The sequence below is a fragment of the Gobio gobio genome (assembly GCF_949357685.1).
Source record: "Gobio gobio genome assembly, chromosome: 10".
Classification (NCBI taxonomy): Eukaryota; Metazoa; Chordata; class Actinopteri; order Cypriniformes; family Gobionidae; genus Gobio; species Gobio gobio.
The window spans coordinates 20,209,934-20,231,382 of NC_137116.1; the positions used below are offsets into that span (position 1 = coordinate 20,209,934).

The 21,449-nt window shown below is 37.0% G+C and overlaps 1 protein-coding gene across 1 annotated transcript in view; it reads left to right on the top strand.

Moving 5' to 3' along the window:
- Window positions 1-21,449, top strand: part of mtor (mechanistic target of rapamycin kinase) — a 479,149-nt gene that overhangs the window by 142,464 nt on the left and 315,236 nt on the right. Inside the window, exons 14-16 of the mRNA XM_079827620.1 lie at window positions 17,173-17,295; window positions 17,584-17,667; window positions 18,094-18,186. Coding sequence (XP_079683746.1) covers window positions 17,173-17,295; window positions 17,584-17,667; window positions 18,094-18,186 — 300 coding nt within the window. The remainder of the gene's footprint in view (window positions 1-17,172; window positions 17,296-17,583; window positions 17,668-18,093; window positions 18,187-21,449) is intronic.

The window sequence follows — 21,449 nt, forward strand, 5'->3', positions numbered from 1 at the left end:
TAAGGTATTAAAAAAGGTAGTAAAAGGTATTAAATTCAACTTAAGAAGTTCTGTATATACCCTGTTCAGTGTTTCCCCTACCATTGTTTTGGGGGGGCGCCCCGCCCTCCCAAAACGACCCCCCGCCCCCCCTGAATGAATGACCAAAAATATTTGTCATTAAGGTCGACAATAAGAATTGCCTGATGGTTCAGTGCCAGCGTGAAAGACACTCCCAGAGCTGCATCTTCACTGAAACTGATCATTTGCGCATTTTTAAGCCTTGCCAATTTAAATATTCAAGCGCTCATAGACGAGATAGTGTGTCTCTCAGTTTGATACTCGCGAAGGGCAGCAACACAACACACATGCGCACGGCCACGAGTCTCACAGCGCGCGAATAATCACACAAAATTATATCAAAATGACTGTCTTGTTGAGTATCATTGTAAACATAGTCGGTTAGGTCTTTTAAATGAACGTAAACATGAAATTTGCCAGTCACCGCCAGCATTTATGGTCATTTTCACAAGTTTTAATGGTCCACAGAATATCTAAACATGCAATATATCAAAAGAAAGAACAGACCCACTGTTTTATTCCAGCTTCATATATAATTTTTTTTATCAACACTTGAATGTTGCAAGTTTCATGAAAAAGCAACATTTTGAGCATAAAGCTGAAAAAAATCACGTTTTTGTAAAAGACTAACGTTACGTCCGAACGATGAACAAAACACAGATGTTGTAGATGGAGTCCATCAACACCTCAAAGCTTGACAGTCCTATAACTCGTCCTGGTTTGACATTTAATTCAATAACATTAGGCAGTTGTGATTTATATGCTGTTTATTGGTGATGATCGCGTTATTTTACATATGCATCTGCTTACACATGATATCGCACGTTGCTTCTTCGGCTGTGTTTTGATCAGGAGATTCTGTTCTCGTGCAGGAAATGCGCTACAGCGACCCCTACCGTATAACAGTGAACACGCATGGAAAGCCGGAAAATATCGTCATTGGCTATATAAATATTGAGATGACAAAAGACAAAAAAAAAAAAATTCACTCACTGCTCTTGACTGAATAACTTTTAATAAGGGTTCATCTGTTATTTATTTGCAGTGACATATAATTTTATGCAGACTATGCAGTGAAATTTTACATTTGATTACTATTTTTGTAGCTGACAATCTAGTTTAGACCTAAATGAAAATAACTGTTTATTTAATTTGTATGTTTGTTCTGCTGTATTTATTTGTGCTTTTGCTCATCATTTGATTATTTGTTCTTATTTTATTACTGACGGTCTTTAACAATATAAAAAAATTATATGAGTTAGGATATTAGTTTTTAGAGTCATAACCTTATTTATTAAGCTTATATGGCTCAAAAACAATACTAGGCCTATTTTATTTTAGTTGTCGTTTTTTTTGTGTGGTGGGGTCAGTGAAAATTCTGACAGGGCAAGTAAAAATTTTAACCCCTGAAAAAAATCCTTAGCATTGAGCCCTGAAATATACCCCCCCCCCCCCCCCCCAAAAAAAAAAAACACTTTTGCGTGTAGTAACTTTAGTGGTAAAAATGCAATGCGGAAGGTGACGAACCTAAACAGGCAAAAATTAGGGTTTTTTTTCTTAAAAGCAACAAAATCCAGTGCAACAACTCAAGCAAAGCCAACCTCTGTTGTGTTGTAAATAGTTGTGTGATGTATAAATAAATGTTGTTTAAATTTATTTACCAAATTAATTAATTTATTGTCTATGGCAACACCACGTATCTGTAACACTACCGCTCCGTGACACTAGTAGTTTCGGGAGCCCCCCCCCCCCCAAAAGCTGTAAACCTAGGGGAAACACTGCTGTTATGTAATAATGAAATAATGAATGATTTTAATTTTATTTAAAATAGACTAATTCAAAGCAAGGCAGTAACCAGGTCAAACCGAAAAGTGAACACAATTCTATGTCTAATTTTAGTTGGGAAATAATCTTTTTGGGACTATTTGCAGTTAATTAATTTGCGTTAAATATATTATTAGTCCCGAGATTCTTCGCATGAGTGAATAAATACATAGATCCGCAATTAACATTTGAGTTCCTTAGTGGTCTGGTGGTAGAAAGGTAGAAAGTTTGTAAACCGTGTCAAAGGTTCCGAGTTCTAATCCGCCCTCATATAGTTTTCTTCATTAAAATCAAAGATGTTCATCAATGATTGTATATGAAGAGTATGGACACGTTTGTGTGCATTTTGGTTTGTGATTTCCCCGGAAAGAATAGATTCTCTCTCCGCAACGGAATTAAGCCATAGATTGACACGCTCATCTGTGTGAAGACTGTGCACGAGCAAAAAGAGAATATAAACCCCACCTACTTTGATTTGATTGGCCATCTCAATCATTTTGACATTGACGGGCGCTTGTTTCGACTGTCTGATCAGCCTCACATTCTGTTCCTGTCAATTACGTGGTGTCAACCAATTATACTGCATGAGGGAGGGGCGAGTCAACTCTCTCTCTCTCACACACACACACACACACACACACACACACACACACACACACACACACACACACACACACACACACACACACACAGAGGAGGCAGCAAGCAACGACTCCGCAAAAAGGTGCTTTTCAGAACAACGCGCGGGCCGCACTAACACTTAACTTTGATGTCAAATAGGGGGCCACAAAATATCCCGCGGGCTGCGAGTTTGAGACCCCTGCAATAGACGCACACGCCGAGCACACATGCCTTTCTCAAAGATATTGCTGAAAAGTTTGTAGTTCGGTCTGAATTGTCAATAGCAAAGAAAGTAAACTGAAAATAATCTGATCGGTCATACCGCACACACATGAGTTGCATTAAAACTAAATTGTATGTGTCCTAAGTAAAAACATGTGGTTCCCTATATATTACAGAAAAATGTCAATTGATTACAGGGGCACTGCACGGAGCGGCTCTAAATGCATGCTGTAGATGAAATATGATAGAGCAATACAATCAACAGTGAACAGAATAGTAACAGAAGCTTGTACAACACATTTTAACATTTAACATTTTAAGCATGAAAATAACTGAAGGAAATATCTATTTGCTAATCAAATTAAGCCAACGAATGATTCATTCTTTTTCTTTACCCAATATTTTAAATGATTATATTTAAATTATATAAAAAATAAAAAATGTATCAGTAGTCCGAATTGGCGAGTACCGAAAAAGAAAATATCGGTATCAGACTCATTCTGTAAAAAGTGGCATCAGTGCATCCCTACCTATATATCATTTTACATAGATAACATTTAAACCTATAACATTTTTATCTCACAATTCTGACAATTTTTTCTTGCAATTGCGATTTCATCTCATTTCGGACTTTATAAATAAGAGTTTAAAATCTTGATATTTTAGATATTAATGCGGAGAGTCAGAATTGTGAGATATAAACTCGAAATGACATTTTTCATAATTTTATTCCATGGCTTTTATAGACTGCTAGTGCTACTGTCATTTTATCAGCGTAAAGTTGAGCCAAAAACAAAAGAAAACGCTGAATCTAATTGCAGGCAGTATCTTTTAATGAAAAAAAAAAAAATCTAATTTACACTTTTCAGGTAAACAAGAAACAAAAACACAATGACCAGAGATAAGATCTAGCAACTAGAGACAAACACGGCGCTATAAATACTTAAGCAAACTAATAAAGAAAATGAGACACAGGTGCAGGGAATGAATCAAACAATAAATCACCATTGTAACATAGTGAACCTAGGAAACATAACGGAGAAACTGTGCAAAAACCACATTTAAAGGTCAGTCAGCTCCCTAGCCCCTGAGCTCGCGAATCAGTATATAGTTTCCACAAATTCGGGCATGGGTAAGGACAGTAAAGGATGCTGTCTCATTATACATTGAGACACTGATTACTCCATTTCTGGCGTTTCTGGCGTTCCATTTCAGCTTTAACTTGGCATTTATGAACAACAGCAGAGCTGATATCTTTCTGACATTATCAATGTACTTTAAATAACATTACAAGTAAATACTTTGCTTAAGTATACGTGCAACATTTCATCCATACATAAATTATAATTGTTAGCTAGATTTATGTTCATCGATGTCTACCGATGTATGTTTATGCTGAAATATATAATATAATAAGTATAATAAAATAATGGTTTGTATTTCTAAAAACATCTTTTGCGTGTCGCTATGTGTAGTGAGTTGGCTCGCGTGATTTAAATTTCGGCCTTCAGAACTTCGATGCTCCCTGGTTTTCATGGTGTACACCTGATTCTAAACACCTGATTCAGTGTGTTTTGTCGAAATGCGATAGATAGAAAATAATTAATTTTTAAAAATCCTAAAAATAAGTTGTATGTTTACATCAAATGCATATGACTCAATAAAATAATCAAATAGCTGAAAACTTTGGTTTAATAATTAGGTCAAAAAGAGGAGTGACACTTTACCTTTGCGAGTATGACTGTGCTTTCACAGTTTGCCTACTTGTTGCTTAGCAAATCTTGCAACCAGCCAGTGCAAGGATTTAAGTCACCTTTATTTATATAGTGCGTTATACAATACAGTTTCAAAGCAGCTTTACAGTAATAGAAAAATAATGATCTGTCATTTGAAATTCTGTCATTTACTCACCCTCAAGTTGTTCCAAACCTGTGTGAGTTTCTTTGTTCTGCTGAACACAAAAAGATATTTTGAAGAATGTTTGTTACCAAGCAGATAGAGCAATCATTGACACCATAGTATTTTTTCCCCCTACTATGGTAGTCAATGGTTGCTCTATCTGCTTGGTTACAAACATTCTTCAAAATATATTCTTTTGTGTTCAGCAGAACAAAGAAACTGTAAATGAGTAAATTACATAATTTAAATTTTTGGGTGAACTATTCCTTTAATAGTACAATTTAAAATGGTTGTACTCATTTGTAGTAATCATTTGGGTTTTTTCCAACAAAAATATTTTGAGTCAAAATTGAATGCTTCCTACTGTATCTTACACCAGTGGTTTTCAAACTTTTTTAAGAGCGACCCGCTTTTTAAAAAAAAAATTTTTATTGTCGCGACCCATATATAGGCCTACAACAGTTTACATTCAAACAAGTCAAGCCAAGCATAAGAATACTTGTATACAATGGGCCATTTGATTGTATTCTCCATTAAACCAATAGATGGCACAAAAATTCAGCTCAGCACTTTTCCACACAATCGCTTTTGATTATTAATGTATTCGCAACACAAAGTTGATTTTGCACTAATTTGATAGCTAGGCCTATATATGGGACGTTAATTAACTGGTTAACCATTAACCAACAAGGATTTTAACCAATTAATCGTTTGATTGAAAAAAAACAGGAAAGTCGCATTTGATTGCATTGAGATAATACGGGTAAATAAAGTGAAATGTTATAATGTACTACAAACATTATAAACTCTACAAACATAGCTATTGGTTATTTTAGTTCCCCTTGTAAGAGTGGACTCCTGCAGATGGTTCAATCTGCAGGGTTGCCAGAAGACTAAAGAAACATTATCAGAAAGATGGAAGAAAACTGTACATTTCTAGTGTTGTTTTCGTCAACGAAAAGTATGACTAAATATCTTCGTCAACGAACCTTTATAACGTGACGAAAACGAGACGAGACGCAACGTAAATGTTGGTCATGTGACGATGACGAATAAAAACGAGACTAAATGTGGTTCACAAAATAAAAACTATGCTAAAATGTCTCTTCATTTTCGTTGACGAAAATGAGACAAGACGAAAAGTCGTGTTTTTATTTTGCAGTATTTCTATGCGTCTCATTCAGGGGCTGTATCAGGTCTCACTGCGCAGACGCAGGTGACATCACTCTCTTCAAACCCCACTCGCGCGGCGTCTCCGGTGAGTGAACGGGTCCTATGGCCGGCCAGTCGGGGTTCGTAAGCCCTACTCGGACGGTAATTGTTTGTCCTGCGGTCGTAAGGTGTCTTCATCATTTACAGAGGCTAGTCAGTGCTTTTATTGTCGTCTTAATGCAGAATATCAGTGTTTTTCTCCCACCACCCGTGTAAAAATCTCCGGCCGAATTACCTAACTGAATTACTGTTTGACAAACACCAAGGTCGTGTGGTGCCGTCTGAATCCACATCTCTGAGTTTTCAATCACTTCAGAATTCACGGTTTATATCCTTTTTGGCCACTGCAGAGCACTGTGCGGTTGTGCTTCGCTGTTATTAGGATGCATTTTAAAGATCTAGACTTGTATTACTGAAATATTGGCAAGTATTTACAAGAGTAAGATATTTCATCACCGCTCAAAAAAAGAAAGAAAAGCATGCAAACACTTGAAATGTGCCGTTATAACGGCAGCAATTATATATGTTAAAATAACTGCAGCATTATGAATACCTCATAAGCGAATAAGAGGCTATATTCACTTATTTCCACTTATTTTTCTCATTTCCATGTGGAATAAAATTACATCCTTTATTTTGAGATAAAATACAAGACAGAAAAACATTTTAACTATAATGTGGGTCTAATTTTAAACATATTTAACTAATTAAATAATAATTTGGATATTATTTTCCTATTATTAAATGAAATATGCATTTATTCTTATTAAGACATTTGGAAAAACTTTTATTACATTGAAGTGGAAAATAAAACGGGTGTTGTGGAAATAGATGGGGAGAAATGTGGCCACAAATATCACAGGAAAAAACGCCACAAACCTTAAGAGACATCTCAATGTTTTTATTTATTTTATTTAAATGTATGTGTGTGTAGGCTACTTCTAACATTTTTAGTTGGTAAAATAAATATGTAGTAACTTCAAATCAGAGCGTCTTCCGTGTCTGGAATGGATGTATTCTTGAGTCTGTAAGGTAACAATAATAGAAGATAACTTTGTTTGAAATGGGTTTGGCTAAAAGAAGATTTTGGTTTTGTCTATAATACGTACTTATACTATATTGACTGGGTTAAATAGAATTGAATTATAAAAAGAGACTAAAATACAATTTTCATTGACTAAAACTTGACTAAAATGTCATCAGTTTTCGTCGACTAAAACTAGACGAAAATAGTCATAGATAATTCTGACTAAAATAAGACTAAAATGCTCAGACTTTTAGTCGACTAAAACTTGACTAGACTAAAAAGAGTATGACTATGACTAAAACTAATAAAAACTAAAATGACAGCTTGACACAAAGACTAGACTAAAACTAAAATTAAAACAGGCCGCCAAAAACAACACTGTACATTTCTCGTCTATTTCCACCCACTGCAACTTATACCAACGACGGAGATAAGTGCAGTTCCAATAGCAAAATATGTGGGAGAGCGTTGCTATAAGGTGACTATATTGTATTGCAATAGGGAGAACTTCAAAGTCAATACCAAATCAAAACTAGTTAGCACAGTATTTGTAATAGAAAGGATTTAATGACAAAATCTGGTTATGGTTACACTTAAAATAGTTTCAAAATGGATTTATGAGATGATAAACTTATACCATTAATCGTACACAACATGAAATAAAATGTTACCTGAGGGATAGAGAGCAAGCGAGGGAGAGCAAGCGAGGGAGAGGGAGAGAGAGAGGAAGAGAGCAAAGAAGAGAAGCCCCCATGACCTCAAGAGCCAGAGAGTAAGAGAGCCAGAGAGTAAGAGAGCCAGAGAAAAAGAGAGGGAGCAACAGTTACAATCTTCTTTTATCTATTCCTTGACCATGTGACTGAAACCAAATGTGAGATATTTAAACTGACCAATCAGACCAAACTCAAACATGACATTCAAACTGACCAATCAGACCAAACTTCCCCCACTGTAAAGGTGTGGCACCCATGGGGCCTACAGGCCTCTCTATTGTCTTCCAGATGGCCCTTCTGATAAGGAAATGGGGGGTGACAACAGTAAAGCAAATTTCTTTGTTGGATTTCAAATATCAAATATCTTTGATTATTTTCAATTCCTTCACCCTCGCTCCACAACTAATTAGGAATATGGTGTGGCCCCTTTAAGAGCTGCGCGCTCCCTGTTGAATGCGCAAAAATGAGCTTGGAAACATCACAGCGGCGGAGCTCACGCTGAATGGCACGAGCTGTAGGCTACTACTCTAAACTACTTAAACTGAGCTGTGTAACTTTTAATATGTTAGGTTGACTATTTTATGTTGATAATGAACAGTCTGCTGCGATATCATGTTTGCAATGCTGGAATATGTTATGTGTGTGCGCGTAAGGCGCCCGCGCGAATAAGCAGAGGAAACATAAAATACTCCGTCATTTTGGTCATACAGATAATAAGAGTAGGACATCGTTCAAAATTGCAAAGTGTTAACTTACATTGTGCTATTGTAAAATAAAGAAAACAAGATGTGCTTTCTGTTGTCTGGGTTTCCTTTCCCTGTAATTGTTTGAGGAGCGCCGCGCCTCACAAAAATAAACAATCTCGGCAGCAACTGTTGCAGTGTTTTTTTTGTTTTTTTTGTTAATCTGTTAATTATTTAAGTCAAATATATTTAGTGTATTTATTCCTTTTATAAAGGCCTATAGATTGATTTTATGAAAACAATTTATTTTTATTTTTAATATAACTCCATTTTCCTTAAATCATCCTGGTGACCCATTTTTTAAGTCTGGGTCGCGACCCAGGGTTTGAAAACCACTGTCTTACAGCACTGTTTAATAATGGTGTCACATGGTTGTGACTGGCGAGTAAACACACCTGCTCTGAGCTTTCCCAGTTCTGTCTATTAGATCATGATAATCTGATAATTTGTGCAACATTCAAATGGATAAGGCTGTCATTTCTGCTTTTTGAGAGTGTTTTGATGCCTCTCATATATCATTCAAAATTAAAGAGTCACGTCAGCATTTTAAAGTTTCGCAAAAATGTGAAGTTTGTTTGAAATCTTTGCAAATGTATTAAAAATTAAAAACGAAGGAAAAAAAATCACATGTACATAAATATTTACAGCCTTTGCTCAATACTTTGTTGAAGCACCTTTGGCACCAATTACAGTCTCAAGTCTTTTTGAGTATGATGCTACAAGCTTGGCACACCTATTTTTGGGCCGTTTCTCCCATTCTTCTTTGCAGGACCTCTCAAGCTCCATCAGGTTGGACGGGGAGCGTCGGTGCACAGCTATTTTCAGATCCCCAGAGATTTTCAATCAGGTTCAAGTCTGGGCTCTGGCTGGGCCACTCAAGGACATTCAAAGAGTTGTCCGGTAGCCACTCCTTTGTTATCTTGGCTGTGTAGATAGGGTCATTGTCCTTTTGGAAGATTAACCTTCGCCCCAGTCTGAGGTCCAAAGCGTTCTGGAGCAGGTTTTCATCAAGGATGTCTCTGTACATCGCTGCATTATTCTTTTCCTCAATCCTGGCTAATCTTCCAGTTCCTGCCTCTGAAAAACATCCCCACAGCATGATGCTGCCACCACCATGCTTCACTGTAGGGATGGTATTAGCCAGGTGATTAGTGGTGCCTGGTTTCCTCCAGACATGACGCTTGCCATTCAGGCCAAAGAGCTCAATCTTTGTTTCATCAGACCAGAGGATTTTGTCATGGTCAGAGTCTTTCAGGTGCCTTTTGGCAAACTCCAGGTGGGCTGTTATGTGCTGCCTGGCCACTCTACCATACAGACTTGATTGGTGGAGTGCTGCAGAGATTGTTGCTCTTCTGGAAGGTTTTCCTCTCTCCACAGAGAAACGCTGGAGCTCTGTCAGTGACCATCGGGTTCTTGGTCACCTCCCTGACTAAGGCCCTTCTCCGCCGATAGCTCAGTTTGGCCGGGCGGCCAGCTCTAGGAAGAGTCCTGGTGGTTCCAAACTTCTTCCATTTATGGATGATGGATTTGCAAGTTTTACCCGCCACCAATTATATGATGCTTCTTAAAATAATTTACCGGCAAATCAGATAAATATATAAATGCGCTTTGTATGGTCTACAGTGCCATAAATGTTTAAAATAAAATGTAACAATATATATTTGCTATACGTGTTTGATTGTTGTTAAATAAGGATAGACTGATTCCAGTTCAATACAAAAATACATCAAATTGTTTTTTATAAAAGAAATGCAGTTTTCTCCGTCTTTAAAGTTGAACAACGACTCTGTTGCTTTTATGTTTAAATTTTACAAATTTTTGGCAAAATGATGTATATAAGTATTTGAACACCCTGCTATTTTGCAAGTTCTGCCACTTAGAAATCATGGAGGGGTCTGCAATTGTCATCGTAGGTGCATGTCCACTGAGATATAATCTAAAAAAAAAAAAATCCGGAAATCACAATGTAGGATTTTTTAACTATTTAGTTGTATGATACAGCTGCAAATAAGTATTTGAACACCTGTCTATCAGCTAGAATTCTGAACCTCAAAGACCTGTTAGTCTGCCTTTAAAATGTCCACCTCCACTCCATTTATTATCCTAAATTAGATGCACCTGTTTGAGATCGTTAGCTGCATAAAGACACCTGTCCACCCCATAATGTATTTTTTATTTTTTATTTATCCTTTGTTTTACCAGGGTAGTCACATTGAGATAGTAGTCTCTTTTTCAAGTGAGCCCTGGCCAAGAAAAGGCAGCACATAGCTTAAAAAGACACATAAAAACAGAGATGGACACAACATAAAAAACATAAATACAATTAACAAGTGAGAATATGCAGGCTGTAAACAACAAAAAGTCTAGACACACTCACATGTATGATGTAAAGTGTCTGCCAGATATGACTTGAAATCAGAAATGGGGATAAACATGTTTAGTTTCAGTTCTTTCTGTAGTGCGTTCCAGGTTGACGGAGCATTGTAACGGTAGGCTGTTTTACCAAATTCGGAGTGAACAGTAGGCACATTGAAAAGTATGCTATTGTTAGACCTGAGATTATATCTATTGTGTGTTGCCAATGAGAATACTGATAAATATGATGGTAATGATCCAGTAATTGCTTTATAAATGAAAATCAACCAATTGCGTTGTCTGCGTATAGACAGTGGTAACCAACCAGATAAGCTGTACAAATTGCAGTGGTGTGTGTTATAGTCGGCTTTTGTTATAAATCGTAGTGCTGAATGGTAGACAGAATCCAGCGAACGCAATACAGACTTTGAGGCATGCATATAGATAATGTCGCCATAATCCAGAACAGATAAAAATGTGGCTGCTACAAGTTCTTTTCTAGCTTTCAAATTAAAACAAGCCTTATTTCTAAAAAAGAAACATAGCTTTACTCTAAGTTTCTTTACCACATGCATAACATGAGGATTAAAAGAAAGATTTTCATCCAATAAAAAACCTAGATATGTGTAGCATGACACCTTCTCTATTTCCTGTCCCTGTGCGGTTACAATTGGAGTTAGAGATTTTACTTTGGACTTGGAGTGTGTGAACAACATGTGTTTGTTTTTTTTAGCATTAAGCACTAACTTTAATCTCCTTAAATTTTCTTGCAAGACTGTGAAAGCCTCCTGCAGTTTTACTAACGCCTCACATGGAGAGGGTGCAGTGCAATAGATGGTGTCATCCGCATAAAGGTGTACATTAGCATTTACACGTTCAGAAAAAGAATTTATGTAGATGGTAAACAAAAGTGGCCCTAAGATGGAGCCTTGTGGAACCCCAATTGTAATTGCAGCCTTCCCTGATGTAATACTATCACATGTAACACATTGAAACCTACCAGTAAGATAGTTTTTAAACCAATTTACCGCATTTGATGACACCCCAATTTTAACTAGACATTTTAAAAAGAATCCTGTGATCCACTGTATCAAAAGCCTTAGAAAGGTCAATAAACAATCCTGCACATGAGTTTTTGCAATCCATGGCAGACACAATGTCATCAATTACTTTTGTGGCTGCCGTGACGGTGCTATGCCCCTTCCTGAAGCCTGACTGAAAGGGGGTGAGGATACAATTGCAGGTTAAAAACTCTTTTAATTGTTCACTGATTAATTCCTCAAATATCTTAGCCAGTACTGATAATTTAGATATAGGGCAATAATTGTCCAATAATGTGGGGTCCCCACTTTTAAAAAGAGGTATCACATGTGCTGCTTTCCAGGATTCAGGAATAACATTTTGTTCCAAAGACAAATTAAAAATCTGAGCGAGTGGTTTGGCAATAATATCAGCTGCAAGCTTCAGGAGCGATGGATCAAGCCCATCCGGTCCAGCTGACTTTCTACAGTTTACACATTTCAATTTTGACAGGACCATTTTCCTTGTAAATGGCTGAAAAGAGAAAGCGTTAACATTTCCAACATTTGGGACCTGTGTGTCCAAGGGTTGATTTGGCATTGACTTGAAAAGATGCCCAGCAGAGGCAAAGTGCTGATTAAAGGAGTCCATTATCTGATTTTTATCTGTGATTTGTCTAGAATCAACACTTATTTGCTTTGGTAAACTTGATGATGAGGAGTTAGATTTTAAAGATTTAATAGTTTTCCAAAATTTAGCTGGATTATGCAAATTTCTGGTTGTCTCATCTAGATAAAACTGTGCTTTAGCTTTACGTGTCTGTGCTATACATTTGTTTATTAGGCATCGGAAGATGGACCAATCATTTTTTTAAGCCAGATTTCCTTGCCCTGGCCCAGGCCAGGTCCCTCTCATGTAGCAGAGAGGATAATGCATCAGAAAACCAAGGGTTATCCCTCCCTTTAACCTTGAACCTCCTTAGAGGTGCATGTTTATTTAAAACTCCCATAAATAGACCCTTAAAATAAGTCCATGCCAAATCAACATCAGGAATGAATGATATTCTATTCCAATCACAATGATAAATATCATGAATGAGGTTTACAATTCCTAATAATCCCAATAGCACAGTGTTCACTTATGTCATTTGTGAAAATACCAACCTGTGTACATTTATCAGGTCGGTTTACTAAAATAATATCAATTAACGTGGATTTATTTAGATTTTTTGTGTTTGGGCGAGTTGGAGTATTTACTACTTGTGTTAAATTAACAGAATCACAGTAAGCCTTTTAGTCCTTTGAATCATCTATCATCCAGTCCCAATTTAAATCACCAAGCAGAATTATTTCTTTGTGATTTACAATATCTGTAAGCACAGCTGAGAGTGTTGATAATGTTTCTTTAAGAGCTGACGGGGGCCTATAACAACAAGCAACAGTCAAACTGGTAGTTCCTAATTTCAGATCAATAGCCAGCAATTCAAAACATTTTGTGATACTCTTAGCCTTCAATAGAGTGGTATGATACTTAGACTTCACGTAAATAACCACGCCTCCTCCCTTACTCTTCCTATCCGCACGAAATACATTGTATCCTCTAATCGCAATATCATTATCACTAACAGATTTTTTTAGCCACGTTTCCGATAAGACAAAAATGTCTGCATTTGTCGAATTTGCCCATATCCTAACAAAATCTATCTTTGGCACAAGACTACGGATATTTAAATGTAAAATTTTCAAGCCAGATCTATTAGCGAAATCTCCTGGTGTGTATAAACATTCAGGCTCGGGTCCTGGGTTTGGCTTGACATTTCCAGCCAGCAGTAACATCAATATAATAAAACAACGTTTCCAGACATGCTTTAAAATATCATCTCGTTTGATTGCACAATGCTGAATGAGACTTGATCTTTGTCCAAACACTATAAAATTGTCTCTAATCAGACGCAAACAAACAAGGGAAAGATGAATATCAGGTTCATGGATGAAAAGTTTGGCGCAATACTCCTGTTTTGGAGTGTGTGTGTAGTGTGTTCTTTGACGAAGTGTATGTAGTGTACTATCGCGAAGACGTCGGAAAGTCCTTGTGATACGCACAGGTTGAAAAATTCTGATCTAAAGTAAAAAGTAACAACCAGATTACCTGTAGAGTTCCCATGATGGGGAGTAGCTTGCCTACGGGAGACCAGGAAGAATTCAGCAGGCAGTTTCGCAGGTATGTCCACAAACGCTTGTAAACGACGGTGTAGCTTCTGCTATTGGGTGTTTGTCCATAAACCTAGCGCGACATTATGGGAATTGTGGTAGGAAAGGGCAAAATGGAATGGGTAAGGGGAAATGTGTACTTGTTGTTTGGACTGAAGTAGGCCTCCTGCGGGTTTGTAATAAGTTTTCAACAACCAAAGCCTGGAGCACTCTGCTGCAAGAGGTTTAGATGCTGCCCGCAGCCGACGGTAACGCAGAGTTTCAAATTACATAAAAACAGACTGGGTATAGGCATAGATCGTGTCCACAAACAGTCAGTTTAAAATAACGTTGAACAAGACAAACAGGACAGAGACGAGAGAGAGGAGAGACGTGCTGCCATCTTGGGATTGCAGATCAGTGAGACAATCCGTAAGAATCCAACTACTAACATGGCCAAGACCAAAGAGCTGTCCAAAGACACTAGAGACAAAATTGTACACCTCCACAAGGCTGGAAAGAGCTACGGGGAAATTGCCAAGCAGCTTGGTGAAAAAAGGTCCACTGCTGGAGCAATCATTAGAAAATGGAAGAAGCTAAACATGACTGTCAATCTCCCTCGGACTGGGGCTCCATGCAAGATCTCACCTTGTGGGGTCTCAATGATCCTAAGAAAGGTGAGAAATCAGCCCAGAACTACACTGGAGGAGCTGGTCAATGACCTGAAAAGAGCTGGGACCACAGTTTCCAAGGTTACTGTTGGTAATACACTAAGACGTCATGGTTTGAAATCATGCATGGCACAGAAGTTTCCCCTGCTTAAACCAGCACATGTCCAGGCCCGTCTTAAGTTTGCCAATGACCATTTGGATGATCCAGAGGAGTCATGGGAGAAAGTCATGTGGTCAGATGAGACCAAAATAGAACTTTTTGGTCATAATTCCACTAAACGTGTTTGGAGGAAGAAGAATGATGAGTACCATCCCAAGAACACCATCCCTACTGTGCAGCATGGGGGTGGTAGCATCATGCTTTGGGGGTGTTTTTCTGCACATGGGACAGGGCGACTGCACTGTATTAAGGAGAGGATGACCGGGGCCATGTATTGTGAGATTTTGGGGAACAACCTCCTTCCCTCAGTTAGAGCATTGAAGATGGGTCGAGGCTGGGTCTTCCAACATGACAATGACCCGAAGCACACAGCCAGGATAACCAAGGAGAGGCTCTGTAAGAAGCATATCAAGGTTCTGGCATGGCCTAACCAGTCTCCAGACCTAAACCCAATAGAGAATCTTTGGAGGGAGCTCAAACTCCGTGTTTCTCAGCAACAGGCCAGAAACCTGACTGATCTAGAGAAGATCTGTGTGGAGGAGTGGGCCATATATATATATATATATATATATATATAAAATTTCAGTTAAATATGAAGGAAAAATAGCACTGGAAAATCATGCAAAAACAAAGAAGCACCCGAGTTTTGCATTAAGCAAACGCAAAAATCTAGCCATTGCAACGCTTATGACAAAGAAAGGGAGTCCTACAACTGTTAACATAGTATATTTGCAAATATGGGTTATATATATATAGTATTAACATAGTATATTTGCAAATATGGGTTATATATATATTTGCAAATATACTATGTTAACAGTTGTAGGACTCCCTTTCTTTGTCATAAGCGTTGCAATGGCTAGATTTTTGCGTTTGCTTAATGCAAAACTCGGGTGCTTCTTTGTTTTTGCATGATTTTCCAGTGCTATTTTTCCTTCATATTTAACTGAAATTTTGGCAGGACACAAAACACAGGTAGCGGAGAATGGGTCTCCTTGAGGGTGGGCCTTACCCATTCAGAAAAGTTTTCTCTTTTCGCCCAGTCTGAGTTGTAGGTTGTAAATCGTTTTATCTTTGACACTGGCGGTGACTCATCCGATTTTGTTGCGTTATCCTCCTAGTCCGTCTCTCCCCCCATTTCACAAAACTGTGTTAATATAAAGTTTTAAAAAAAGCTAGCAACTGAACACTGTTTTATCCTGCATGTGCGTGGATGGATGCGTGCGTGCGACCGACCTACAGCACAGGCAGTTGCTAGGCGATAAGTTGAGCCCGTTTACGGACACCGGATTGGATACATAACCATGAAGAAAACACAGTAACAGTATAAGGAAACAATTTAATTTGAAGCCAGGAAATTCTACTTTAGAAGTACATTTTCACAAAAAAACGGTGTCCCGGGACAGGCGCTCAAAAAAGAGAACAATCCCTGGAAAACCGGGACGGGTGGCAACGCTACTTAAGACTGAAATTTCCACTTAACTGTAGATCTCACAACTGTGTCTTTTTATATTGTATACTTATCTATACTTTGGTATAGTTTGTGCTTGCTGTTTAATAATCATTTGAACTTAGCAAACTGGGGGTGCTGCAAGAAGGGACATTTCTACAAACCTAAAATTAATATCAACACAGAGGTATCCTCTAGTACAGTGCAAACCTGTCCTGGGGACCCCCACCACTGCATATCTTATATGTCTTTTTCATCTAACACACCTGATTCAACTCATCAGCTTATTAGTACAGGCTGCAAGACTTGAATTAGGTGTGTCTGATGAGGGAGAAAATGTGCAATGGTGGTAGGCTTTGAGAGGCACTGCTCTCCTTGGGTTCAAAGGTACTTCAGTACAGATAATTTCTGCAGTACTATATCTAAATTTTGTGTACAAATTTATTTTAGTCTCTGCAGTTCAATAAATTAAGTTAAAATGGAGATTGTGGGATACAGTATTTCACACAGTGTATATATTGCACATATTTTGTATATTGCACATTTTGCCACATGTATTAGGTTTATATTGTGCACAGTATATACATACTCATGCTATACTTTGCAGAATTGTTAAGAGGAGTTGTAGCCATTCTTTGCTATTTTACTTCATCTCAGTTACCAACAGATGGCAGTCATTAAATGTTTTTTCCTGCTGAAATAGCATCTGTTTTTCACCATAGCTCTAGTCAGCCTTGTCTGACTCTGTTTTCCCTGGCACCTCAATAAATTCACTTAACTGTTGACTAGTAATTTATGAGGTGTTATATTGCTTGGAAACATTTAATGTTAACTGCTCCTAACCCTCTCATTAGAAAAGTTCTGGTTTTATTTGTTTTTGTTATAATATTATACAGTGTCTGTTTAGATCAAATATTAACTGTTGTTTTGTCACTCATCTGTTATGAATGTGTCTACACACTTGAATAATGTCAAACTTGGTACTGTTCAATGCAATAATGTCTAGATCCTGACTGAGCTGGAACATAGCGGTGTGGGCCGAAACAAAGAGCAAAGTGCCCGCATGTTGGGTCACTTGGTGTCTAATGCCCCCAGACTCATCCGCCCATACATGGAGCCCATTCTCAAGGTATAGTCATTTCCTTATATTCTCTGCATTCGTTTTGGGAAGTCAAATGTGTTGTGAACTTTTGTAACAGGAAGTTTATTTGATTGTACGTGGAAAATAGCCAAAATAATTTGCACAGTTGAGAATGTATGTAAAATAGCATATTTATTGAGGTACATTTTTTTTATTCATTATGATTCCCAAATGTAATAACTTGCCAGTCCCTTTTCCTGGGTGTAAATATTGTGATGTCCTTGAAGTGTTACTAAATGTTTGTGATGTATTTTTCCAATTTCGTTCTTCACACAGGCCCTCATCTTGAAGCTGAAAGATCCCGATCCAAACCCTGCAGTCGTTATCAGTGTTTTAGCTACCATTGGAGAACTTGCCCAGGTAATGAACTTTTTAAAATAATTTTCTAGCCTGATCTTTCGACATCAACTACAGTAACTAAAATAACCAGTTCTACTTCCTACTCAGTGCTGCACAATATTTAGTAAATGTACAGGAGAACAGACAGGGTAGCTCTGTGGAGGAGAGGAAGTTGAGAAGACAAACATAGAAACAATGTTTGTGGTTACTGGGTAAGAAGGTGTAGCAGAGGTTGGAGAAAAGGGATTAAGTGTTAGAAAGGATCGTTTTTTCCAAAGCAGATAAATGGTGACGTTAGATGTGACTATTACGGTTGGTATGAATCACCCGGATTAATCACATTCAAAATTACTTTACATTCAAAATAGTCTGTCAACCCTGAAAGCTCATTTATTTTGTTCAGTTGAAATGTTGTTTTCAAGTGTCCCTTTCTTTAATATGTACCAGGTGAGTGGACTCGAGATGAGGAAATGGATGGATGAGCTGTTCCCCATCATTATGGACATGCTGCAGGACTCATCTTCATTAGCCAAGAGACAGGTTTGCTCATTCCTATGTAAAACTTCAGGGTCTGTGTATATTGTGTTCCTCACATCTGCATCCACATTACTCATCAGCCTACTTTTTTCAGGGTTCCCATGGGTCATGGAATTTCTGGAATATCATGGAATTTTAAAAGGTCTATTCCAGACATTGAAAGTCAGGGGATTTTTTTTGTTTGTCGCTTTAAAATTTTGTTTCGATTTATCACAATAAAAATGTTCTATACTGTATTTTTTCCGCGTAGTTTCATCGTGTTTTGCGTATTATGGTTAGGCTATTTTTCAGAGCCATTTTATTCCCTTCCCGCTTGTCAACTAGCAATCACTTAAGTCAATGCAGTCACCTGTATCTGTTAACTAAGAATAGGGCTGGGTATCGAGTTCGATACTTTTTAGGTACCGACCGAATTGCCTCGACTCTATCGAGTATCGTAAAAGGTCTTGTCGTTGGTTCGATACCAACTTTCGATACCGAAGGGGTTAATCATGTCAACGTCAGTGAGCCAATAAGCATGCAGCATGATTGGCTGTGGCAGAATACGGACAAGTAAATCTGTCACCTCACTTGTCCGAGTAAGAAATTTGCTTGTCTGGAATTTTTTTTTTTTGTAAATATAATTTATTCTGAAGCAATATTCTCACCAGCTTTGTCATATTTAAATCTGCATATTTGTGATATTTTTACCTTTTATAAGGGGCATTTTTTCCATATTCTTATTAAATATAGGTTATGCTTCAGCTTAAATTCAATTTTAATTTGATCTAGAAATTTAATTTGAATAAGAAACTATATGGCTGTTACCAATCAAATTAAATAATTTACACACAAAAAAATGACAACCGCTTTAAATAATGTTATGAGATTGTTTTAAATATGTTTGAATATACAAATAAGGAATGTTGGAAAGATGGAGCTAAACCACCAGTAGTTGGCAGCAGGTGACCGTCTTAATGAGTGAGTCATTGAGTCATTCATTCAAACGATTAATTCAAACGGATGATTATGGCCCTGTCCCAAATGGCACACTTCATGTGCACTTTCGGTCTTGTGCACTTACAATGGTCGCTGCATGCGCATGTCCGTTAAGTCCACAAGACCATAGGGTGTCTCATTCATCATTTAACCCCTAGGAGTCTGAGCTGTTTTGGGGCCCTTTAGAAGTTTTGACATGCTCTTCAGTTGCTTATAAACATATTAATTGCAAAAGTGTAATTACACTGTATTCAGCACAAACTTGGTTACCATAATATGAGAGCAACATGTATGTACAAGCTTGCATTTTTGAGAGAATAATGTTTATGCATGATTTTTGAAAAAGCAAAAAATTGTTTTAAAATGAAGGCTTCAAAACACAATAGATGTGTTCACAAGACCTTTGATTATTGGGTGTTTTTGCATTGAGTTTTTTCTTTAAACTGATGTGAGAATCATTGAGCCTACTCATTCACATAAAACAATATATTCATTCGAGCTTCAGTCAGAAACACGTGAAATGCATGAGCCAGCGCTAAGGCTATTATCTGCTATATTGGTATGAAATATACTAATTTATTTATTATACCAGTCTGTTATATTATATCAAATATATTAAAAACATTGATTAAAATAAGATACAATTTATACAAAATTAAATTCAGTTTAAAGAAAGCAATTAACTTTCTAAAAAACAATCAAAAAAACAATAAAAAAACAACAACATAGGGTATAATATTTAAACATCAATATGAAGCAAAATTCGTTTTAAAAACATTGATTAAAATAAAGATATAATTTTAAAGAAAGAAATGAATTGAAACTTTAAAGAAACTTTAAAGAAAGTGAATTTCGTTTTGTATAAATTGTATCTTAATTTTAATTATTTATCAATTTTTTTAGCATGAGACTACTTTCAAAAACATAAGAAATTGTACAAAAAATGTGGAATAAATGCTCTTAGTAATTTTTTTCTTGTTTCTAGTCTAAATATTTAAACATTCTTAAATAAAGATGCATTTACTAGATAAGTACAATATATAATATATAATGTCCTTTGTCCTGCTGCTCTCAGTCACATAGGTACCTGAAGCTCATTCCTTATGCAGTTCATTATGCAAGTCATTATGTGGGCTATTATTCATTAGATATCCCGCCTCCTCGCATACTGGCTTTGTGAAGAAAAACTGTATTACAAATTTCAAATCAGTGTATTGTTTTATGTGAATGAGTAGGCTCAATTATTCCCACATCAGTTTGAAGCAAACACTCTTGGCAACAACATCCATTATTCAAAAGTCTGGTGGACACGCATCTATTGTGTTTTGAGGCCTTCATTTTAAAGCATTTCTTTTTTTGTTTTCTCAAAAACTGTGCATCAAAAATACAAGCATGTACATACATGTTGCTCACATATTATGGTAGCCCAGTTTGTGCTGAATACAATGTAATTACACTTTTGCCATTAATGTGTTTATAAGCAACTGAAAAAAACACAAATGTCAGAGCATGTCAAAACTTCTAAAGGGCCCCAAAACAGCTCAGACTCTTAGGGGTTAACTGTATCATATGTTATAAATATAAAAACTCCACAATTTATAATTTTAACCGTGTATGTTAACTGAGTTTCTTTGTATGAGCGGCGCTCATTTGTTGTGATCTCTCCTCGAGAGGCTGCGCGAGCCTCAACTGCGCAACCTTGTTACCATCAGTTCATTATACATTAAATATTATCCACTATCAATCGCCACTTACACTAAAATAATGCAGAATCATTCTTGCATTTTGGTGATTCCCTAGTTATTTTTTGTTATTTTTTGACGTTTTAAAGGGTTAGTTCACCCAAAAATGAAAATTCTGTCATTAATTACTTACCCTCATGTCGTTCGACACCCGTAAGACCTCCGTTCATCTTTGGAACACAAATGAAGATATTTTAGTTGAAATCTGATGGCTCTGAAAGGCCTCCATTGGCACAATGCACGGTACACTCTCAAGACCCTTAAAAGGTACTAAAGACGTCGTTACAAAGTCCATCTCACTACAGTGGTTCTACAATAACTTTATGGAGTGACAAGAATAGTTTTTGTGCGCAAAAAAAACATAAATAACGACTTGTATAGTGATGCCGATTTCAAAACACGGCATCATGAAGCTTCGAAGCGTTATGAATCAGTGAGTCGAATCATGATTCGGATCGCGTGTCAAACCGCCAAACTGCTAAAATTTGCAGATCCAAACTGCTGAATTTTTCTTGTTTCCAGTCCAAATATTTAAAATTCTTAAAT